Source organism: Vulpes vulpes, chromosome 10, assembly GCF_048418805.1.
Source record: "Vulpes vulpes isolate BD-2025 chromosome 10, VulVul3, whole genome shotgun sequence".
Lineage (NCBI taxonomy): Eukaryota > Metazoa > Chordata > Mammalia > Carnivora > Canidae > Vulpes > Vulpes vulpes.
Window position 1 is genome coordinate 92,053,258 of NC_132789.1, and position 26,247 is coordinate 92,079,504.

The 26,247-nt window shown below is 34.9% G+C and overlaps 1 protein-coding gene across 2 annotated transcripts in view; it reads left to right on the forward strand.

Annotated features, from left to right (window-relative positions):
• GLRB (glycine receptor beta) overlaps positions 1–26,247 on the forward strand; it is a 94,976-nt gene that overhangs the window by 60,772 nt on the left and 7,957 nt on the right. For both annotated transcript variants that reach the window (XM_072724916.1, XM_026008057.2), the window contains exons 7-9: positions 249–389; positions 5,851–6,003; positions 19,344–19,636. In XM_072724916.1, coding sequence (XP_072581017.1) covers positions 249–389; positions 5,851–6,003; positions 19,344–19,636 — 587 coding nt within the window. The remainder of the gene's footprint in view (positions 1–248; positions 390–5,850; positions 6,004–19,343; positions 19,637–26,247) is intronic.

Sequence of the window (26,247 nt, forward strand, 5' to 3'; positions counted from 1 at the left end):
AACTATTTGCAATATGCTAATTGTTTTAGCTTGTTCTTTATTTAAGCCAATTATCTGTAAATTTATGCTGATGTCTTCCTTGATGGCTATAATTTTATCTCTTTACATTTTTTTACAAAGATTTCATAGAAGAATGGCCTGTTATCTCACCATTTCTATGTTTAGTAATTTGATTATTAACATATTAGATACTAATAATTATATTTCAAACTAATATTTTTATTTTTATTTTTATTTTTTGTTTATAGTTGGCTACACAACTGATGATTTACGATTTATCTGGCAGTCAGGGGATCCTGTTCAGTTAGAAAAAATTGCCTTGCCTCAGTTTGATATTAAAAAGGAAGATATCGAATATGGTAACTGTACAAAATACTATAAAGGCACTGGTAAGTAATATTCTTCAAATTAAACAAAACCAGTCCTATTTCAAAGATTCATTTTAATTTTAATATATGCTAGGAACAAATTAGGAGAAAAGTAGTTAAAAATTAGTTCAATATTTATAAATAGTTTATCTTTGCGTTCATGTATTTAAATCTTAACGTAAAATTACATTTACTAAAGTTCTTAAAAATGTTTATTACTATGTAGTTTTGTCTTTCTTTATGTAATTCTAGACAAGAGATTTTAAATTTTTATTTTAGTAATATGAACTCTCCCAGGCAATAGTTTTCTTAGGTGTTGCCAAGAAACTCTGCTTCTGACAAGGTTCAGTTTGGGGCCAAGTATTATGGATTTGATCAGTGTATCTGTATACACTTGTCTCTTGTCTTTTAGGCAGGTTTTAGATGTTGGTTGACCCATATTCTTAGTTTTACAAAGCATTGATCTTTATGCTGAGCAGGAAGCAGTAAGCATGGGGGAATAACTGGGCATCAGTAAATACTCCCTGTATAGTATTGTTGGCCTAGGTTATGGAACGACTTACTGTGAAAGCACAACAAAATAACCTCACTCATTACATTATCTCAAGCTTTGCAGAAATAAAAATATAATACTAATCAATACTTTAATATGATTCATATGCAACATTTGAGTCACAACTGATAGTTACAGTTACTGAGGGTTTTAGATATTAAATATAATGTTTTTCCCTTAGTAATATACATAAAAGGCTGATTGCATTTTGCTCATTACATTCAAACTAATAGTCATTTCAACTTGTAAATTACACGATTCTAATTTTCTGTGAGAAAGTAAACAAAGATATGATAAAGATGTTAAGAAATAGATATAATTAGGAGTGCCTGCGTGGCTCAGGTGGTTAAGCGCCTGACACTTGATTTTGACTAGGGTCCTGACATCAAGCCAGTGTAGGGCTCTGCCCTCAGCAGGGAGTCTGCTTGAGACTCTCTTCCCTACCCCCGGGGTGCTCTTCTGGGCCCACCCTCTCTCTGGAATACATAAAGAAATCTTTAATAAAAGAGAAATAGATATGATTTAGCTTTAAAATTATTGCAACATTTATGTTGACTTACAAAAATAAAAATATACTGTAATTGTATAGAATTCAGGGAGATCAGATATTTGAGCTTATAATGCCATCATAACATCATCAAAGGTAAAATATAGTATTAAAAAAGGCAGAGTTGGGCAGCCCAGGTGGCTCAGCGGCTTAGCACCGCCTTTAGCCCAGGGTGTGATTCTGGAGACCCAGGATGGAGTCCCATGTCAGGCTCCCTGCATGGAGCCTGCCTCTCTCTCTCTCTGTGTCTCTCATGAATAAATAAATAAAATCTTTAAAAAATAAAAAATAAATAAATAAAAAAGGCAGAGTGAACGTTTGCATATTTACAGTGCTACAATAAAATGTAGCACTTAGGCACCTTGGGGCTAAAGTTAGTTTAAACATCTGTTGTTGCTGACCTTCACATATAACTTAATGGATTATATAGCATTTATATATAAATAGTTCCTTCTCTCGTAGATCTTACATTAGAACAAGGGAGATAATAAGCAAATACAGTGCTAAAAGAATTTATAAGGGTTTTTATTTATTTTTTTAAATATTTTATTTATTATTCATGAGAGACACAGAGAGAGAAAGAGGCAGAGACACAGGCAGAGGGAGAAGCAGGCTCCATGCAGGGAGCCCGACGTGGGACTTGATCCCGGGACTCCAGGATCACACCCTGGGTTGAAGGCAGGCACTAAACTGCTGAGCCACCCAGGGATCCCTTATAAGGGTTTTTAAAAGGAAAACCTGAGAGTTCTTAAAAATTTGGCCATCAAAGAACTCAAGAAGTCATAGATATATACACTTTTTGATATGGAAGTGATCTTATGGACATTTCTGAGCCAGTTCATTTTTGTAAGACACAAAATGCCGAGGAGCTGGACGACTGAGGGACTTACTGAATGTTAGAGGCGAATCAGTGTCAGCCTCTGCACTAAGCGCACAGTACTCTTTTTCTCTGTACTCACTCATATTGAAGAAATGGAACAGTGTTTATAAACTTTTACAGGTCACCTAGTAATGAAAAAATTAAGCTGGAAAGCCAAGAAAAATCTTTTTGGAATTGTTGCATAGAAGCACATATTTACTAGATGGCTTTTGGAATTCTTGCTGTATGTCAGGCATTATTTTAAGAGCTCTGCAGGAATTCTATATTTTAATCCTCACAACAGTCCTATGAATTCAGTACTTTTATTTTCCCTACTTTACATGTTGGGATGATAAAGCAAAGACACTTACCCAAGGGACCTAAGTGATGCACTGGAATAGTGAGCCTGACGTTGCTATACTGTCTGTCTGTAGTGAGTCTGTTAGACTTTGCAAATAGTTATCCACATCTAGATTATATGCTTAACATTCCAAAATGAATAGTCTCTAAATTGTTTTGAGAAATTTGAAATGACCCCATTGAAGTTTTAAACTTCATGTAAAGATGAAAGCAAAACTAGCCATTTTATTTCTGATTTAATGAAATAGCATAAAATTACAAGATAGCATTGAAAATTCTGGGGATGTTTATTTTTTCATCGTTAAGCCTTGTGTCTGGATGTCTCCATTTGCCATAGAGCAAGGAATAAAGGAGACATCCCAGCCCTTTTATAGATCTATATTGTAATGTGGTACACACATAAATGAAATACACAATTCATTTTATTTCTGAGAAGAAAAGAAGATGTGCTATGTTAGAGTATCTGAGAAATTACTCAAGATTATAAGAAGTAAAGTTTCTGTGTATTTTTTGTTATAAATAAGTCACTGATCTCTCATTAGCTATAAAAAATAATAAAAGAACTTATGTCTTACATAATAATAATTGTCATTTACTGTGTTTTTGTAAGCATGCTTTATCTGTGTTTCCATGAACCATCATATGAATATACGTAAAACATATTTTAATCCTTGGATAATATTTAGAAATGTATTTAGAAATATAGAACCTTTTAAATATATGAATGCTTAGTAACAGTGAAAAAGATATAGACAGCAACATTTATAAAATGATGAACAATATTTTCTTTAACTTGTACAGAAATGATCAGAAATAATCATGTCTTTAACTTTATTAAAAATTGCAGTTTTTAAATAATTATAGATTTTACAAAGGTGGGGAGAGATATATAAGAAAACAAGTATACAAAAATACTTAAATTGCAAGCCTAAGTGAATAATAATGAAATAAAACCTCACAGGAAATAGAAAGTAAATTGAATTTGCCAATGAACATTTATATCAATTAGCTGCCCACCTGCCTCTCATAAATGTAACAGTACTAGGAAAAGATCAAAAAAGATCAAGAAATGTTTCTCATAAAAGTTTATGGAGCAAATCACTATAATATCCAAGCATGTATTTTATTGCCAAATTCATCCCAGTCCTGGGAAGCTCCCCTAGTGGGTGCCTTCATAAAAGGAGGGGGTGGCAACTGGCCTCAGAGTACAGGGCTCCTGGTACGTAGGCTGTCATTATACATGGTGGGATGGAATGCAAAAATTCATTTCAGAGCAAGCAACTCTATCGTACATTGTTGTAATATTTATGATAATTTAAGTCACCTAAAAATACGCAGTGAGCACGTACATGCTGTTCTCTATGTCACAGGCACCAGTAAACATGACATGAACTTGAGTCAGCGATATTGTTGCAAAGCCAGGTACCTCAGAACCACTTTTAGGAAATAGTATGAGCCTCTTAATTGCAGAACATTGGACTCAGAAAAGATTATATTTTGGAATTTTTGCACATGATTGCTAGTTAGAAACATATGTTTTTGTTTGTCCAGGCAGGAAGTTGAGATGAGTGGTAGGAAGAGAAAAGGGAGGGGATTTTCACTGTTTGACCTCTTGTATCTTTTTAAAACCTATCCACAACTTAATTAAATTGCCTAGTTTTAATGAAATTAAATTTTTAAAAAAGACAAGCATGCTGCATTGTCATTTTTTGTTTGTTTTTTTTCTGATATAATTTGGAAACATTTGACATAATTAGAAGTCACTTCATTTCCAGTCAGCTCTTTATTTGTGTTACATATTAGCCCTCATATCTTACGATCTTTCAGAAGTGGCAATGATTATAATTCACACTGGGAAAAGATTAGGTTTCTGATCGAAGTTATTTTATGTGAGGATGTGAATAGCTATTCTTTTATTTAATATTTTTTAAAACCCTCTTGTGTGCCAATACCACCAGAGGTACCATTATTGAGTGAATTCAGAGATCATTCTGGTGCTGGAAGGGTGTATATTCTTCCTAACTAGGAAAATTAGATATTACCTTTAAAATATAAAATAGCAAAAAGTAATATTGTCCTTTCCCCATAATTATTTCACTTATTCATTCATTTATTTCAGCATTTTAAAATAATGACATTTAAGCTGAACACAAATGGAGATATTTTAACTTTCTGTTATTTTCATGTAACTTTGCTTTTTTGAATGGTAAATGACATTTCTACCAAAATTAAGCACTTTAGGCATTATGTATTATATTGAAGTTGCTAACTGAAAGGCCTAACACATTTTTTTTTAAATGTCTCAAACATCTAGCAGCGTCTCTTCTATACCAGTGCTAGAAGATTATTTTGTCACTTCTATTGTTTCCCAAGTCAGCAAAAGCCATTGTGAGGCTGCCCATAATTTGTGATTAATTAGGGAGGCTAGTTGGTGTCATGGCATCTCTAGAATTATATTGGAAGGCAATTTCTGCATTTGTCTCAGCTTCTGAAAATGAAGTCCTTTCCCTCCGAAAGCAAGTTTGAGGTGCCGGAATGGAGGAACGGAGAGAATTGAGAGGAATGTCAGATATTTGCCCTTTATACTCTTTTATAGATATAGATTGAAAACACTTATTTCTTAAGCTTGCTAAGATTTACTTCCAATACGTTTAATTTTTTAAGGTTTAAATATGCATGGGAGTCTTTGTAGACTGCTATGCTTTCTAGATAAGAAGTGGGAAATGTAGCTGAAAAATTATACTGACAATACATAGTCGTGGAATGTCTCTTTTTAGACTTATTCCACTTTGATTTACTGCTCCCTATATGACGCCTTTAGATCAATTGCTCTGAGGGTACCCATGGGTAATGAAAAGTTTAAGTTCATTGCAAATTCTCTGAACAAAGACTTAAAAGCTGAGACACTGACATAGTGGAGCAGCATGTGGTATCTATTTCTCAATGTCATAATAAAGTTGTGAAAGGTCAGGTGAGACGGGTCCCATAATGTCAACCTTTTAAACGAAATAAATTATATATTTATAGAAAAAGTCTTTTTGTGGACTTTACTTTGTGAAACTACGTCAGATAGAAGTGACTTACAAAGTACAGGTACACTGTTGATTTTTATAGTTGGGCATAAGTGAGTCCCTCATATTTCTAACATGTTTGTTTCTGAAAGGGTACTACACGTGTGTGGAAGTCATCTTCACCCTGAGAAGACAGGTTGGGTTTTACATGATGGGTGTTTATGCCCCAACCCTACTGATAGTGGTTCTCTCCTGGCTGTCCTTCTGGATCAACCCGGATGCAAGTGCTGCCAGAGTGCCCCTGGGTAAAGTATTCTGTGTTTCTCTCTCATGTCAGGAACATGTTATGTCGTTACATAACTAAGTATATAATCAACTATTTTTAAAACAGACTTTTATAATTGACGGGAACCTTTTCCTTGTCTTTTTTTTTTTATACTTCCTTTAAAACCTGACGTTGAACTAGATTTTCTCAACGTTTATGCACTCAATAATTAAGGTTTTTTTTTTCTTTTCATATCTTTGGCTGTTGTAAACATTTAATATGTCCTATTTTGATTTTCATGAAATAATTATTACTAAGTAATTTTCACAGATAACTGAAGTCCGAAATCCCCAATAGTCCCAAACTTAAACACAAAACTATTTTGATGGGAATCTTTCTAAATAATATTGTATATTATCTCATACTCTTCACCAAGGAATATATGGTACAATATATCTTTTTAAACATGACTTCATGTCATTTTTCTCAAACATTAATTATTGTGAGCTTTATCATCAAAGAGGAGTGAGGGAGAAAAGTTGGTTATCCATGCTCTCCCATTTGTTACTTTTAATACTGTCACACAGAAACAACATTAGCCAGTCTTGAAAATTGTGTCTTCACAGGAGTGAAAAAGTCTTTGCTTCATGAAATAATCAAGAGCTCTTCTAATGAGTCAAGTGAATAAACTTAATAAGGACATGGTTAGAACAAATTTTGATTGTTTAGAGTGTTTTAAAATGTTTAATTGCCATGTTGTATGTGTCTGTATGTGAGTGTGTTTTCTGAATATCACCTGGAACTTATATAGGTAAGGCTGTGGAATATCTGACCTTTTAGTGACTGATTGGTTGCAGCATTTATTTTTTATTTCCATTGAAAAGTCCCTGTGCAAATCTCCCTCCTGACATGTTGGGAGAATTAAATGAAATGCAGATTTTAAAGAGTAGGAAACCAGGAAAGGGCGATGAAAATGACAGTTTTACCTGGATAAGAAATTTGATGGTTTATATTTAATAAGAGCCACAGAGACTAAATCTATATCTTAATTATCAGAAACGTGGGAAATTTCATCCTAATGTTTATGTATCTGGAATGAAGACAATGACAACCCATTAACTCCTTTAGAAGGTGAAAATTAACTATGTAGTATATTGTGCAGAGAATAAAACACCTAAAAACTAGATCTGTATTCTTAGACTAGTCAAAAAATATCATGCATTTCCCCCAAATAGTTAATTTTTTGCTTATTAGAAATATTGTACTCTTATGCAGTGATATAAATTGAAATGTCAGACTTACAAGAGTACTCTGGAGACATTTCAATCCCCGACATGTTTTTGAAGGATTTTTCTCTGTAAATCCCCATCTATTACAGGACTTCTGATATGAAATCTCTGAACTGTCCACTTAGCATCCAGTAGTACTGTTGTATCAAGCAAAGTATTTAATGGTTGAAAGCCAGCCCCTTCAGTTCAATCTGGATTTAATTCCTGTTCTCTGCTTACTAGTTGTGGCAATTTAGACAACAAGCAGATCTAACTTCTTTAAACACACTTTGTTGAAATGTCAATAGAGATGAAAAAATACTCAAGGGTTACTTGGAAGATTGAAAATGAGTGGAAAGTGCTTATTACAAATTCAGGAGTTAATAATACACCTCATTTATACATTACTTTACAATTTATAAAGCATTTTTACATATTTGATTCATTTGGCAAGTATTAATTGTGTGCCAGCTACATACTAAGCAATATTCAAGAAGATGGGCATACAGTTAACAAAGTAAATAGCTAATAGATAGTTAATAAAATAAATAAAACTACTGAGCCTCAATGAGGGTATTTCCTCTTAGGAAGAGACACCAAATAAATATATATGTAATATGTAAGATGGTGACATATAACTTCCAGGCATAGAACAAATAAGCCAGGGAGGTGAGAAGTATGACATAGAGAATATAGTCATTAATATTGTAATAACAGCATATGATGACAGATGATGCTACAGTTAATCATGGTGAGCACTGAACAATGTCAGCTAGATGTGATATTGGATAAAAATGTAATGTACATGAAGAAATGAATCACTGGGGATATCTAGGAAAGAATGAGCCGGAATAATAATCAAGGCCAGCATTCCTGAGGCAGGAGCATGCATGGAGTATTTTGGGGATACCAAGGCCAATGTGCCTGGAGCAAAATGAGTAAAAGGGTGATAAGTGGATGAGGTCAGAAAGACAACAATGGTGAGGAGACCATGTAACATCTCCTGGGTCATTCTGATGATTTTGCTTTTATTCTAAGTGAAATGGGAAGCCCTTGAGAGCTTTTGGACATGATTTGCTTTAAATTTTAGCAGATTCTCCTTGCCTGCTTTATTTAGAACCCACTAACAGGGGACTTGAGTGGAAGCAAGGAAAGCAGTTCGGGAGCTATTTTAATAATCCAGGTGAAACAATCATGGTATGTGGCAGGGTGTAGAGATGCTCATAAGTAGATGATGGATATGGTAGAGATCAAGAGATTTGTAGATGTGTTGTATATAGGATTTAAGAAAGTAGACTTAAAGCTGACTTCAAGAATTTTTTTTTTGGCTGAGAAGCTGGGAAGATGAAGCTGCCTATAAATTATATGGGAAAATATGAGTGTAAAGTAGGTTTGAGAAGGTGGGCAGACCCGAAGTTTCCTTTTGGACATGTTAAATCTGAGATGTCTTTTAGGTCGGGTTATCAGATAGTTGGATACGCAAGTCTGGGGTTTCTCAGAGAGATCAAGGCTGGAGGGAAAAATTTCAGATTTGTCAGGATATCGATGATCTTTAAAGTGATGAGCCTGGAGTGCAGGTAGAGAAGACATCTAAGAGTTCAACCCTTGAGACTGAGAAGATGAGTAACAACCAGTATGGCATATTTTTTGGGAGCCAAAAAGAAGAAGCTGTTCTAAGTGAAGGAAGTGATCAGTCAAGCTGCTTGTAAATCAAGTAAGTTTGGGGCTAAATATTGTCATTGGACTCAGCAACCTGGGGAAGTCACTGGTGTTCATGATAAGGACCATTTCCGTAGAGTAAGGACAAGAGGAAAGCTTGGTTGGAGTGACTTCAAGAGGGAACAGGAGGGGAGGAACTATTGGTATCCAGTATAAACAATCCATTGGAGATTGTTAACTGTAAAAAAGAAAAAGAGAATAGGGAAATAGCTGGGGTGGAGATACAAGTTGAGAGGGTTTCTTGTTTTTGTTTTTAAGGTGGACAGAGTCTTAGTATGTTAATTTGCAATGGAAAACAACTAATAACAAAGGAAAAAATAAGAGATGGAAGAAGTACAGGAGCAGAGTCCTGAAGAAGTGAGAGGGGATGAGTTCTGGGAGACAGATTGGCCTTTGCGAGGACAAAGTGGATTTGTTCCAGGGATCAGCAAACTCCTGTAGAAAGCCTGATAGTAAATATTCTATTTGTGAGCCATATGGTTTTTGTTGCAATTCCTAAACAGTAAGAGTTGATAATACATAACTGAATGGGTTTGGATGTGTTCCAATGCCCTATGCATCAGTTTACTAACCCCTCATCTACAGTATCAGGAGCAAAGGCAGAGTATATAGGTATAGACAGAGATAGGTAAGTAGATATGGTAGTGGGGGCTTGTGAATGAGTAATTTTCTCAATAAAATAGGAACAAGATTCATGAGTTGCTAGCGAGATAGAATGGATTATTGTGAGTTTCAAGAGAGAAGGTAGTGAATGGACAAGGGGTAGGGATATATTTATGGTTTTGAGATGTATCCATGTTGTTACTTGTATTTATATTTGACTCTATCTTATTGCTGAGCAGTATTTCATAGTATGGGTATAGCACAGTTTGTTTTTCTATTCCATAATTGATGGACATTTAGATTGTTTCCAGGTTTTGGTTTTTGTAAATAATGTTGCTGTGAATAATTGTATACAAGTCTCTGTATGGCTATACCTTTTTCACTCTCAAGTAAATTTCCAGGAATGAGATTTCTGGATTTTATTTTATTTTATTTTATTTTATTTTTTTTTAAATTTTTTATTTTTATTTATTTATGATAGGCACACAGTGAGAGAGAGAGAGAGGCAGAGACATAGGCAGAGGGAGAAGCAGGCTCCATGCACCGGGAGCCTGATGTGGGATTCGATCCCGAGTCTCCAGGATCGCGCCCTGGGCCAAAGGCAGGCGCCAAACCGCTGCGCCACCCAGGGATCCCCAGATTTCTGGATTTTAAAGTAAAAGTATGTTTTACTTTAAAAAATTAATTTTTATTTTATTAAGTTTTTTATTATAAATTAAAATTTTTTAATTCCAGTATAGTTAACATACAGTGTTATATTAGTTTCAGGCGTACATGTAGTGATTCAGCAGTTCTACATATCAGCTACTTCATCATGATAAGAGTCCTTTAATTCCCTTCACTTATTTCACCCATTCCCCCCTCCTAGTCATCTCCGGTAATCATAAGTTTGTTCTCTGTAGTTAAGAGTTTGCTTTTTTATTTGTCTCTCTCACTCGTTTTTTTTTTTTTTTTTTTGCTCATTTGTTTTGTTTTTAAATTACACATATGAGTGAAATTGTACAGTATTTGTCTTTCTCTGATTTATTTTACTTAACATTATACTCTCTAGCTCCACCCATGTTGTTGTAAATGGCAATTTCATACTTTTTATTTCTGAATAATATTCCATGGTATGTGTATGTGCATATTTGTATATACCACATCTTCATCTGTTCATCTATGGATAGACACTTGGGCTGCCCCCATAATTTGGATATTGCAAACAAGGCTGTAATAAACATAGGAGGGGCATTAGTGGTTTTTTTTTTTTTTTAATTTTTAGGGTAAATACCTGGTACTGCAATTACTGGATCATAGGGTAGTTGTATTTTGATTTTTTGACGAACCTCCATATTGTTTTCCTCAGTGGTGGCACCAGTTTGCATTCCCACTAACAGTGTACAGCGTTCTTTTTTCTCTACATCCTCACCAACACTTGTTTATTGTGCTTTTAATTTTAGCCATACTGACAGATGTGAGATGATATCGAAATATGTTTTATTTTTATAAAATACTATTATAGTGATTATCAAAAAGAGGGTACCATTTTACATTCTTACCAGCTGCTTCACGCACTCCATAATATTTAATTTTTTTACATTAGTGTAGATCTCTAGTATAATGTTGAATAGAATTGTTGAGAGATGGCGTATTCCTGATTCTAGGTAGAAATAACTGACCATTCATTATTGGATGTGGTAGTAGCTGTAGATTATTTGTAGATGTCTTAGTTGGGTTGAATAGATTCTTTTTTCATTCTAGTTGGCTAAGAGTTTTTTTTATCATGTATGATAAAATTTGATTGAATTTCTTTAATTTGATTGAATTTTGATTGAATTTAAATTTGGTTGAATTATGCCAAATACTTCTTCTGCATGTATTTAAATATTTAGATGGGTTTTCTTCTTTATTTTGGTGAATTATACTGATTGATTTCTAGATGTTACATGAGTTGCAAAAATTATTAGTGAAAAAATATGTTCATAATATTTCCTTATCCCTTTAATGTCTACTGTAGTGGTATCCCAGATTTTGTTCCTGATATTGTTAAATTGTGAATTCTCTTCTTGATCATTCTAGCTAAAGGCTTATCCATTTTATTAACATTTTCAAAATCTGTTTTCATTTATCTTTTCTATTTATTTCCTTTTTGTTGATTTTTACCTCTTTATTAATTTTTCTTATAATTAGTTTGGATTTAATTGGATATCTTTTTGATGCTTGAGGGAGGAACTCAGTTAACTGATTTTAGATCCTTTTTTCCTCTTCTAATATGAGCATTTAAAGTTATAAATTTCTGTATAAGCACTACTTCAGCCACAATTCAGAAATTTTAATATATTGTATTTTCATATTCTTTCAGTTAAAAATATTTTCTGATTTCCCTTGTGATTTCTTCTTTGGCCCATGGATTCTGTTTGATTTCCAAATATTTAGAGTTTTAATAAATACCTGAACATGACTTTACTTTTATTTTAATGATTTTTTTTAATTTTGTTAGAGAATATGATTTCAAACTTTTTGTTTGTTGAGACTTTGTTTTTCTTATGGCCTAGATCAGCATGTCTCCTGGTAACCATACCATGTTCACTTGCAGAGTATATTTTTGTCATTGTTGGGTGTATTATTCTGTAAATATAAGGGGAGTCAGTTGGTTGATAGTACCATTGAAATCTTTTATGTCTTTTGCTAGTTATTTTTATAACTATTGGTGAGAGAGATATTAGATATTTCCAACTATGTAGAATTATGCCTCAGGTATTTGGAAGCTCAGTTATTAAACCTATACATATTTATAATTTTATCTAAAAAGAAATCATATTACTTTAATGTATGATTTATTGTATCACACTACTTTAATAAAAAGATATTCCATGCAAATAGAAACAAAGCTGGAGTAGCTATACTTATATTAACAAAATAGACTTTAAAATAAAGACTATAATGAGACAAAGAAGGGTATCACATAATGATAAAAGGGCCAATCCAGTAAGAGAGTATAACGTTTGTACATATTTATGCACCCAGCATAGGAGCACCTACATATATATATCAAATATTCACAGACCTAAAGGGAGATAGACAGCAATGCATAATAGCAGGAGACTCTAATACCCCCATTTACACCAACGGATAGATTACCCAGACAGAAAATCAATAAATATCAGCCTTAAAGAGCATGTTAGAACATATGGACTTAACAGATATTTACAGAATATTCTATCTAAGAGCAATAGAATACATATTCTTCTCAAGTGTACGAAGAACATTTTCCAAGATAGATCATTGATAGGCTGAAAAACAAGTTTTAATAAATTTAAGAGGATTGAAATCACATCAATCAGTTCTTCAAACCACAATGGTATAAAACCAGAAATTATAAAGATTTCTTTATTTATTTGAGAGAGTGTGTGCGCACACATAAGTGGGGGGAGGGGCAAAAGAGAGAGAGAGAAAGAATCTCAAGCAGGCTCCCCACTGAGGTCAAAGCCTAACGTGGGGCTCAATTCCATGATCCTGATCATGACCTGAGCTGAAACCAAGAGTTGGACACTTAACAGAGCCACTCAGGTGCCCCTGAAACTAGGAATTAATTATACAAAGAAAACTACAAAATTCACACATCTCTAGAAATTAAACAACATGCAGCTGAACAACCAATGGCTCAAAAGAGAATCAAAAGAGAAACTAACAAATACCTTGAGAAAAATGAAAGTGTAACATACCAAAACTTATGGATGCAACAAATGCAGTTTTAAGAGGGAATTTCATAGTGATAAATACTTGCCACAAGAAACAAGAAAAATCACATATAAACAACCTAACTTTATACTGGCAGGAACTAGAAAAAGGAAAATGAAGTCCAAAGTTAAGTAGATGGAAGGAAAAGAAGATTGTAGTAGAAATAAGTGGAGACTAAAAAGACAATAGAAAAGATCAATGAAACTAAAAGCTGACTCTTTGAGAAGAAACAAAATTGACAAACCCTTAGCTAGAGTCACTGAGAAAGAAAGAAGACTCAATAAAATTAGGAAAGAAAGATGTTACAACTGATATCAGGAAACATAAAGAAAGGGTCATAAGAAACTACTAGGAACAATTACATATCAACAAATGGACATCCTAGAAGAAATGGATATACAGCCTACCAAGCACAAATCATGATGAAATAGCAAATTCAAACAGACTGATGACCAGAAAGGAGATTGAATCAGTAATCAAAAACCTCCTAAAAAGCAAAAGCTCTGGACCAGACAGAATCACTGGTATATTCTATCAAACATTTAAAGAAGGATTAATACCAATTTTTCTCAAACTCTTCCAAGACATAGAAGACAGGGGGAAACTCTTCCAAACATTTTACAAGGTCAGCATTGCTCTGATACCAAAAATGGACAAAAATGCCACACTCAAAAAAGAAAACTAGAGACCAATATCCCTGATGAATATATGTGCAAAAATCACCAACAAAATATTAGCAAACCTAATTCAGGAGTACATTAAAAGATCATACACCGTGGTCAAGTGGAATTTATTCCAGGGATGCCCAAATGGTTCAACATATATACTTCTGTCAGCATGATACACCACATTAACAAAATGAAAGATAAAACTCCTATGGTTATCTGAATAGATGCAGAAAAGGCATTTGACATATTTAACATCCATTTATGATTTTTTAAAAAATCTGTCAACAAAGTATATATAGAAAGAATGTACCTCAAAGTAATAAAAGCCATATGTGACAAGCGCACAGTCAACATTATACTCAACAGTGAAAAACTGAAAGCTTTTCTTCTAAGATCAGGAATAAGACAGGGATGCCCACTATTTCTATTTTTATTTAACATAGTATTGGAAATCCTAACTAGAGCCATTAGGCAAGAAAAAGAAATAAACAGCATCTAAATTGGAAAGGAAGAATTAAAACTGTCGCTATTCACAGATGACATGTTATGTACAGAAAACCCGGAAGACTATAAAAAAAAACTGCTAGAATTAATAAATGAATTCAGGAGAGTTGCAAGATGTAAAATCAACACATAAACATTTATTGTGTTTCTTTATACTAATTATGAAGTATCAAAAATTAAGAAAATCCTATTTACAGTTGTATTAAGAAGCATAAAATATTTAGGAATAAATTTAACCAAGGATGTGAAAGAGCTGTATATTGAAAACAAGTCATTAATGAAATAAACTGAAGACAATGCAAATGAATGGAAAGATATTCCATACCTATGGATTGGAAGATTAATATTGTTAAAATACCTGTAATACTCAAGCAATACACAAATTCAGTGGGATCTCTATCAAAATCCCAATAGTATTTTTCACAGAAATAGAATAATCCTAAAATTTGTACGTAGCTACAAAAGATCCCAAGTAGCCAGAGAAGTCTTGAGAAAGAAAAACAAAGCTGGAAGTATCCACACTCCCTGATTTCAAACTATATGACAAAACTCTAGCAATTAGAATGGTATTGACATGAAGAATAGACATGCAGATTAATGAAACAAAATAAAGGGCCCAGAAATAAACCCATGTATATATGGTTGACTAATTTATGACAGGTGAGCCAGGAATATGCAGTTGGGAAAGGACAGTCTCTTCAGTAGTGTTGGGAAAATTGGACAGTCACCTGCAAAAGAATGAAATGGAATCACTATTTTATACCATACACAACAATTAACCCAAAATGGATTCAAGACTGGAGTGTAAGACCTGAAACCAGAAATCTCCTAGAAGAAAACAGATGGTAAGCTCCTTGACATAGGTCTTCATGATGATTCTTTGAATTTGACATCAAAAGCAAAAGTAGCAAAAGCAAAAAAAAAAAAAAAAAAAAAAAAAAAAGTGGGACTCTATCAAACTAAAAAGCTGCACAGCAAAGGAAACCATCAGTAAAATGAAAAGATAACCTACTGAATTAGAGAAAGTAATTGCAAATCATATATCTGATAACAGGCTAATATCCAACATATACAAAAACTCAATAGCAAACAAACAAAAATCCCCAAAAACAAAAAACAGGAAACCAAATCAAAACAAAACAGAAAAAAAAATCCAATTAAAAAAATGGGGGAAAGACTTGAATAGACATCTTTCCAAGAAGACAGACAGAGGGCCAATTAATACATGAAAAGATGGTCAACATTCTCCCAATCTCATTTTGATTTATCTTTTCCATTGTTAGCAAACATAACAAACCTTTAGGTAAAGACTTTTGTCTTTAGCTACTTCTTTAAGTATGGAAGTAAGTATGCAAGTAATTATGGAACTTCTATAAATTATATATTTTAAAACATATAAATTATACATAAAACTCTCTTTCTCTGGTACATAAAACACTAACTGCTGCTAAAAAGGAATTTTTTAAAGTAATTTTTTAACAACTTTCAGTCATAAGTGTAAAAAGATTAATAATTTAGGTTACAACTCAGACCTCCAGCAAGCCATACATACATACATACATACATACATACATACATACATACATTTCTTTCTTGCATTCTTATCATCTGGAACAGGACTTTTTCAGGAATCTCAAAAAGTGTTTCTGGATTCCCACATGATATTAATAATATTTTTCCCTTTAGTATCCTTTGATTAAGGCATTATGAAGTGATAACATCCTAATATAATTTAGTAGTACTTCTAAATGAATTTTTATTTTATTAATTATAATTCTACATATATGCATTTGATAAATAGTGTATCACTTAATGTGATAAAAATTATTTGGAGTTTAGATAGGTATGTGAACACTTGTAATGGCTCCTTGACCTCTGTTGAATTATGGCATTTGTTACTGCATTAGCATTATACTCCTTAGCAACATCCTTACTGCTGCAAATGGCAAGATCTCAATTTTTTTTTTATGGCTAACATACACTATATGTATATACCACATCTTCTTTATCCATTCATCTATCGTTGGTGACTTGGTTTGCTTTCATACCTTGGCTATTGTAAATAATGCTGCTGTAAACTTAGGGGTACATACATCTTTTCAAATTAGAATTTTCATTGTCTTTGGGTAGATACCCACTAGTGGAATTTCCTTCAGTTGGTTTATAATTTATTAAAGGTCAGACAAAATTTCACTATGCATTATTGAACAGTGAAGTAATTTTATTTGAAGACTATATTAAGATAATGCTAGCTATGACATTTGTGTAAAGAAATACCATTTGCTCAGATTCCTTTTTGTAAAAGAAAGATTTTATTTACTTGTTTAGAGAATAGGGGTTGGAGCAGAGAGAGAGGGAGAGGAAGAAAACTGAAGCAGACTCCATGCTGAGCGTAGAGCCCAATAAGGGGCTCAGTATCATGCCCCAAGATGGTGACCAGGGCTGAATTCAAGAGTCAGCTGCTTAACCGACTAAGCCAGCTAGGTGCCCCATGATTTCTTATTTTGGGATAAAAAAAATGGATTATTTCCTATTTTAATATGATTTCCTGAAGAGAAGGTATACGGTGATGTTCACATTATCCTCCTCCATAACTCATCTCCATTTCTATTCTTTCATCTTTGAGATGATAAAAATCTTAATAGAATTGAGATTGGTTTCTAATTTAATACCTGGAATTATAAATACCTCCTTTCTCTCCCCCCAAATCTATTAATGTCATATCCCTCCCTACAAAAGGCAGTCCCCTTCTCTGTTTCTTTGGTCTCCTTTCTCTGACACTCCAGCATCTTTTCCTCACAAAGTTTTCTGCATTTTCAGCATGACCTCCATCTGCACGATATTGGCTAATCTTTCCTTTTACAGAATTCTCCAATGCATTGTGCTGTGTCATAGTCGTTAGTTGTGTTTCTTAGCATTTATCTTATCTAACCTAACTCAGTATTTTCATGCCAAAGTCATTATCTTTTCTAAGTCTCTTCTTCCTGTCTTTTATGGGTACTTTTCTAGTTATTCTGTCTTTCAGAAAATTATCTCAATCTTTTCCTCCTTCCTTCAATCAATAACCAAGTCTTTTAAAATATTCTCTTCAAAATCCTTTCATATCAACTCCATTCTTCTTTTTTTCATGCTTTGTTTCTGCAACTGCTATTTTTTCCTTTCTTAGTGTGTTTTGTATATCCTCACCAGAGTAATGTTATTCAACATTCTGGTGATAATGCCACTTATCTTCCCTCAACTTACAGTTTCTTAATATTTTCTGCCACGTATCGTAGATTCATTGTAGGGCCTTTAGGATCCTCTGTAATATGACATTATTCTTCATTGTCTTATGAAGTTTCTAATATATAAGGAAAAATTCAGATATACTACTGAGTTTGATACATTCTGTGCTATTGATGAATGTGAAATGCTATGGAAACATTGAGAATAGTGTGTCAACAGAGTCTGTCTCAAGGAATTAAGTAAGGCTGGTTTTTGATTTTGATAGTTTGACAGATAATAATTGACCAAGAATAGAAAAATTGACTTGGAAATATGATTTGCCAAATATGCCCATAGGTATAATTAACTGTAATTTCAGGCAATGAAAGTGATAGGACCTTGGATTTTTATGTCATTTTCCACTTCCAGGTTAGAAACATTAAGACCTATATTAACTTTTAAAATATAATCCTATTAATTAGTTCTTAGGTTTCCTCAAGACTAAGGGTAATTAGTTTAATAGTAAATCAGATGCTTGTTGAGTCTTTATATTCTGTTTACATCTGCTAGAAACCTTTCTTTCTAGTGGAGAATCTTGTAACTCTTGAATATTTGCCAAAAAAACAAACCAACAACTCTATTTCAGGAACCTCTGAATGCAACTGATGGAACATATTTTTCAGTATTTTCACTTTTTATTAATACTAATGTAGTACTTACCATATTCCCAAGACAAAAGAGAGCCACATACATCTTTATTAGGATAACATATTCATTAATTCTCAAGAATTAATGGTCAAATCTAAGAATAAGAGTGCACTTGTCCCCATAAATGAAATGGACTCACAGAGGCAAGGCACACCTGCTTCCTACATGGCTTAAAGTACATCTCCCTTGACATCATATAAGATTTTTTCTGAACTTGTGTGTCACTGGCAGTCAGTGCCAGAGGGTCATATTTGCCTCTCTCCTCTTCTGAAAAAATGAAGGAAGGGAGAAAGAGACAAAGGGAAAGGTTGGGAGTGTGGCAGGTGGAAAGAAAAGGAGGGATATACACTAATGCAGTTTTCCTTTGGGATTTTATAATTATTTGACTTAAATTGGTATATAACTAGTTAACTTTCCACAAATGGTTAATATTGCATATAGCAGAATATTCTTCTTTCCTTGAAAAGCTGAAATCATTTGTTTCCCCTGAAATAATCAGGGATCCTCTATCTTTGTCTTTTCTATTAGATTTTTTTAAAATTGTGAGCCTTATCAGAAAATTGCTTTATATGTTCTATTCTTGCTCAGTTCTTCATAGGGTAAAATTCAGTTCTATAACTATCTAAAATAAAGCTGAAAAGTGAAATAACTCTCAGTAGAGAGCTTCGTGGCTTTCTCTGAGATAGCACAAAATAGTTTTAAACATCTATAATATTTAAACCAGGTCTAAATTGTGTTTTTACACCTTGGTTTAGATTTCTATTTACTTTTAAGTATTAAATATTTACAAATGCCTCCACTGCATTCACTCACCAATCCTTACCTAAAAAGTATGTTGGTATCATTTTTTTCGACTCTTTGAGCTTGGAAGAGCCTTGACGAGCATTGGGACTTAGTAGAGAGGGATATTGTCAAAAAGTAGTGTTTGCAGAACATTTCATGGGGGCAAAAAGCAGCCCTAACTTCCGTTTCTGTTTCTGTAGGTATCTTCTCAGTACTCAGCTTGGCCTCTGAGTGTACAACCCTTGCTGCTGAACTTCCCAAAGTATCCTACGTGAAGGCTCTTGACGTGTGGCTCATTGCGTGTCTTCTCTTCGGATTTGCTTCACTGGTGGAATATGCTGTCGTCCAGGTGATGTTGAATAACCCCAAAAGAGTTGAAGCAGAAAAAGCCCGAATTGCTAAGGCTGAGCAAGCAGACGGGAAAGGTGGAAATGCTGCTAAAAAGAATACTGTGAATGGTACAGGGACTCCGGTTCACATTAGCACTTTACAGGTAAGAATGAAACTAGCTGTAGAAATTATTTCCCTCATCCTCTCTGCAGTAACAGGAGAAATACTTTTCCGTGGTGTGCAGGTTTGATAGAATCGGTGTTCACTCCAGATGGAAAGGAAGTACACGCAGCATACTTTCTGGAAAGGAAATAAAAAATACTAGGTCAAATACTAATTAAGAAAAGGAACCAACACCTTATTAAATTTCTAGAAGACTTTTCAAGGAGTTTAATGATACACTTCTGCTTTGATGGCTACCACTGAATGTGGAGACCTTGCCAAAGCTATAGACCTTCCTCCTGTTTCTTACTAAATAAGTCGTTACTGAAAGGCCAGAGGATTGCTGGAAGCACAGACCTTCTGCCAACACGGAAGACCTCAGGAAGACTGTGCTCTTGAGAAAACCCCCTACCTGCTCCCTATCAAGTTAGAAAGCTTCACACAGAATATGTCAGACACACTACTTATTTGTTAGATTCCTGGCCCATAGGGAAACTACACCATAGTGTGCCCAGTGGTGAGTACCTACAGAAGGATTGCACCTGGCCTTATCACTTGATCATAGGTCTAAGAATAAAGGGCAGTGCCTTTAGATTCTGATAAATTCTGGAGCAATGGGCTGTTTTATGGATTAAGGATAGCTGTCCACTTACCCTGATATACCGCTGATTGATGCCTTCTATTGGGGAAGACCAGTAAACCACAGGACTATTTCCTTTGAGCTTAGCATGGCAAATTCCATAAGAGACTAATAGGTTCATACCACCCTACAACCTTGAAAATCTTGTCTCCTCTGCCTTTACTATTGCCCCATTAATATAGGGCCATTAGTCTATTAGTTTGTTAACTACCACCATGTGCCTTACCTAGAATTACACAAGTATGCCACTTACGTATTTTTAAATACAAAAGCAGGAAACCCGTTTTTGTATGGTACTGCCTGAAGCTACATATTTTTAGAAAAACTTACTACTTTTGTCTTGTTAAGTCATTAAACTCATTTTTTCATCTGTAGCCAGGACTCTGCAATGTTAGTTGCTACCTTGTGGGAGGGTTCTTCAGGCCTTACAACTCTTGCATACCCTAACTCCCTTTATGAAGAATAAGTATAAAATTTTTATTAATGCAGAGCTATCATGACCTTAGAGAAGTCATATATTTGGCATGTCTTTTTCCATCCTTTTCCATCCAGCATGTCTATATCATTATAGTTGAAGTGAATTTCTTGTAGACAATATATATTTGATTATGACTTTTAAACTGCTCCACCACTCTCATGTTTTAATTGGTATGTTTAGATCATTTAAATTTAATGTAAGTATTGCTATGTTAGGGCTTCAGCCTAAAATCAGTTTTATGTTTTGTCTTCTTTTACAAGTGTTTTTCTGTGTCTGTCTTATTTAGTGGTTGTTCTAAGTATTAATTACATGTACATAACTTCTTACAGTCTACTGGTGTCTTTATTTTTACCAGTTTGTGTGATGTGTAGAAATATTACATTCTTTAGCATCCCTTTAACTTTCTGTTTATGATAGAGTTGTAAATATTTCTTAGAACCTAAGCAGAAAGTATTATACTTCTTGTTTTACTATCAAACATAGTTTAGAAAACTGAGAGGGAAAAGGAAAGCTTATTGTATTTATGCCCATTTTTGCTTACCATGTTCTTGCTTTTATTTTGATATGTCTTTCATTGTTTTCTTTACTTTATAGAATTTATCCATTATAAAAATGGATAATGGATAATAATGATAATAAATTATTCTGGTTTTCCTTCATCTGAGGCAGTACTGATTTCCCCCTTGTTTCTGAAGGATATTTTCACTACGTATAGGATTCTGGATTGACAGTTCTTTTAGCACATTAGAAATACTGTGCCTCACTCTTCTGGCTCCCTATGGCTTCTGAGAGGAACCCTTCATGTGTGTTGCTTTTCCCATGAGGGTTGACTGTCATTTCTCTCTGGCCACCTTCAAGACTTCTTTTGTTCTTTATTATTCAGAAGTTAAATTCTATGTTCTGGTGTAAATTTCTTTAGATTTATCTTGTTTGGGATTTGTTCAGCTTGTTAAAAATGTAGGCTTAGGGCAGCCTGGGTGGTTCAGAGGTTTAAGGCCACCTTCAGCCCAGGGCCTGATCCTGGAGACCTGGGATCGAGTCCCACATCGGGCTCCCTGCATGGAGCCTGCTTCTCCCTCTGCCTGTGTCTGTGCCTCTCTCTCTCTCTGTGTCTCTCATGAATAAATAAATACAATCTTTTTTAAAAAAATGTAGGCTTAAAGGGACACTTGAGTGGCTCAGTCAGTTAAGTGTCTGCCTTTGGCTCAGGTCATGATCCCAGCCTCCTGGGATTGAGCCCTGACTCAGGCTCCCTGCTCATCAGGAAGTCAGCTTCTATCTCTGCCCCCACTCCTGCTTGTGTGCACCCTCTTTCTCAAATGAATAAACAAATTCTTAAAAAAAAATTTAAATACAGACTTATGTTTATTGGCAAATTTGGAAAGTTTTCAGCTATTATTTTCTTGAGTGCATTTTCAGATCTGTCTTCTTTCTTCTGTCTTTCTGAGACTCTGGTGATACAACTCTTAGATCCTTTGTTACGCTCCCATGGATCCCTGGATCCCTGAGGCTTTTCATTTTTTCTAGTTCATTTTCTCTGTTTTGTTAAGATTGATAATTTCTTTGGTTGTACCTTAAAAAAAAAAAAGATTTTATTTATTTATTCATGAGACACACAGAGAGAGGCAGAGAAACAGGCAGAGGGAGAAGCAGGCTCCCTCCAGGGAGCCTGATATGTGACTTGATCCCGGGACTCCAGGATCGCACCTTGAGCTGAAGGCAGACACTCAATCACTGAGCCACCCAGGGATCCCCCGTTATATCTTTTAATTCCCTGATTCTTTCCTTTGCTCCTCCCATTTTTCTGTTGTGCTCACCCACTGAGATTTATATTTTGCTTAAAATGTTTTTTCAGTTATAAAACTTCTCTGTGGTTTTCTTTTTTCCTGAGATTTTTTTTTTTTTTTTGTATTTCTTTGCTCAGGTTTTCTATTTTTCAAACGTTTCAAACAAATGTTCAGAACACCTGACTGAAACATTTTTTGTCATCCATGTTTTAAGGCCTTTCTCAGATAATTCTAATGTATTTTTCATCTGGTGTTGGTATCTACTGACCATATTTTTTAAAAATTCAATTTGAGATCTTCTCTGTTTTTTTTAAGATTTTATTTATTTATTCATGAGAGACACACACACACACAGAGAGAGAGAGAGAGAGAGAGAGAGAGAGAGAGAGAGGCAGAGACACAGGCAGAGGGAGAAGCAGGCTCCATGCAGGGAGCCTGATGTGGGACTGGATCCCGGGCCCCCAGGATCATGCCCTGGGCTGAAGGCGGGGCTAAACTGCTGAGCCACCCAGGGATCCCCTCTGGTTCTTTTTATGTTGAGTGATTTTCTTTTGAGACCTGAACATTGTCATGTTATTTTAGAAGACTCTGGATCTTGTTTAAACTTTGTTTTAGCTGGCTTTCTCTGACTGTGTCCTTTCAGGGGAAGGAAGGGAGCTGCATCATCAGTATTTCCAGTGGAAGAAGTCCAGATCCTCACACAGTGAGGTTAGGGGCTCTTCAATACTGCAGGGTGGGTTTGGGGGTTTTTAATTCCCCATTGGTCTCCACTGATACTGCAGTGGGGGTGTCCTCATTATCACTTTGTGGTAATAAAGGTCCTGCCTCCTATGACATCATTCCCAGTGCGGAAGAGGGGAAGCAGTTTGTTTCTGTTGGGTGGGCAGAGCAGGGCCTTGTTAATGCTCTATGGAGATGGAAGTCCTAGTTCCCTATTTGGCCTTCTCTGATACCACAGCAGTGAGAGTATTGGGTATTTTGTTACAGCTTCTTAAAGGGAGAAGTCTAGTTTCCCACTTTGCTGGCATGGTGAGGATGGGATGACATTTTCTGTGTGTGGTGTTAGACTCAAGTAGAGAGATTATTGCCTAAAAGCCATTTGTCTTGCTAAGCTGCTTTTTCTTTTGTCCTTTGGATAGAGGAAGCAAACTTTTTTGGGGCTATTTTTATCTGCACCCCTTGGCATTTTAATTTCAACTCCTTCAGCTCCAAATCTGGGATATATGAAACAAAAAGGACACACAGGAACTCATTACCATGTTGTTCCATGGGTCTTTAGGTCCCCAGCTAATCCCCATTTACATCTCCCAGTCTTTTATCAGTTTCTTATTTTTCCAGCCTACTAATCCCCCTACCCACTAACTTATACCCTAGCTAAGTGATCTGAAGACAGAGAAAAGAAGTTCTATAGAATAGGTGCTTACTTACTTTAAATATGGAAGAGATTTTCAGAATACTATAGACTATATCAAGATTATTTATGAAAATAGATACAAAAGATAAATAGGATCTAGAACATTGGACTGAATTATGTTATTTTTTATTGCACAATATTGTATTAGTTTCAGGTGTACACAATGTGATTTGATATTTATGTACACTAGGATATGGTCGGCACAATAAGAGTAGACACCATCTGTCATCATACAAAACTGTTGTAAAATTATTGACTATATTCCCTGTGCTATAATTTACATCCTATGTCTTACTTATTTTATGAGTAAGATTGTAACTTTTAATTCCTTTCACTGATTTTTTCCATCTCCCTCCCCCATCCCTCCAACAACTATTAGTTTGTTCTCTGTATCTATGAGTCTGTTTCTGTTTCATTTTTGATTCCACATATAAGGGAAATCATACAGTATTTATTTTTCTCTGACTTTTTCAATTTAACATAATACTCTCTAGGTCCACCCGTGTTGACACAAAAGACTAGATTTCATTCTTTCTTGTGGTTGAGTAACATTCCTTTGTCTGTATTTACCACATCTTCTTTATCCATTCATCCATCAGTGGACACTTAGGTTGCTTCTGTATCTTGACTATTGTGAATATGCTGCAGGACACATTGGAGTACATATGTCTTTTTGAAGTAGTGTTTTCATTTTCTTCAGTTAAATACCCAGAAGCAAAATTGCTGGGTGAAATCGTAACTCTATTTTTAATTTTTTTGAAGAACCTCCATGCTGTTTTCCAAAGTGGTACCAATTTACATTCCCACCCACACTGCACAAAGGTTACCTTCTCTCTACATCCTCACCAACACTTGTTAATTTCTTGTCTTTTTGATACGAGACATTCTGACTCATGTGATGTGATATCTCAGTGTGGTTTTAATTTGCATTTTCCTGATCATTATTAACGTGGAGCATCTTTTCATATGTCTGTTGATTATCTGTCTCTATGCTTTGGCAAAGTGTCCATTTGGGCCTTCTGCCCAGTTTTTATGACTTCTTTTTTTTTTTTTTTTTAGTTTTTATGACTTCTAACATGAATGTTAGTGTATTTCATATTGTCCCAAAGTCCCTTAAACTATCCAGTTTTTAAAATACTTTTTTTCTTTTTGCTGTTCAGTTTGGTTATTTTCACTATCCTGACTTCCAGATTGCTGATCCATTTTTCTGTATCATCTAATCTGCTATTTATTTCCTCTAGTGTGTTATCATTTCTGTTATAACATTTTTCAGCTTTGATTGGTTGCCGCTTTCTTATATTTTCTGTCTCTGCTGAGATTCTTTCTGTGTTCATCCATTCTTCTCCTGAGTTTGGTGAGCATTTTTATGACCATTACTATGAACTCTTTATCAAGTAGATTACTTATTGATTACTTTATCAAGTAGATTACTTTATCAAGTAGATTATTTACCATTTCATCTAGTTCTTTTACCAAGATTTTGTCTTGTTTTCTCATTTAGAACATATTCCTCTGTCTCTTCATTTGCCTGACTCTCTGTGTTTGTTACTAAGTATTAGGTAGTTCAGCTCTTTTTTTGATCTTGAATGAGTGGCCTGATGTAAGTATCTTGTGGGGCTCAGAAGCACAAATCCTTCTGGTCCTCAGAACCAGATGTTCCAGGGGTATCCCTTGTGTAGGCTATGTGCACCCTCCTGTTGTGGTGGGGATGTGGTGCATAGGAGTGGCCCCTGGCCCAACTGGCTGGGAAGCCTGACTGTGACAGCTGCAGGGGCATCTGGCCAAGGCGCAGGGTTGTTTGATGCCCTTGATGGGGCATGCCCTCTGGCATTAGCAGTCTAGAGGGATGATTCCAAAATAGTGCTCATCCATGCCAGGATCAGCACAGCAGAACAAGATAGTAAAAACGGCTGCCTCTAAGTTCCTCAGGGGAGAGGCCCAGCCTCCTGGCTTTCTAACAGGTACATTAATAAGTGGACCTCCTTCACCTACAGGCTATGTACTTTTCCATCTTGTGTTCTTGCACTGGTTTCCACGTCAAGTGAGTCAGCACCTGAGCCTCTTTAAGAGTGGGTTTTTCTGCCACTATGTTCCATAGTTTTCCTGGACATATTCCTTATTAATTTTCAGAGTTACTTATTTTGGGGACTCATGTCTCCTATGCCAGAATCTAAGGGCTAGGGTGCCTGACTAGGGTGCCTGATGTGGAGCTCACATCTTTGACTCAGGGTAAAGCTCTGTCCCTCTGCAATCCCTCCTAAACATGGAGTACTGCATCTGAGGTGTGGTTTTT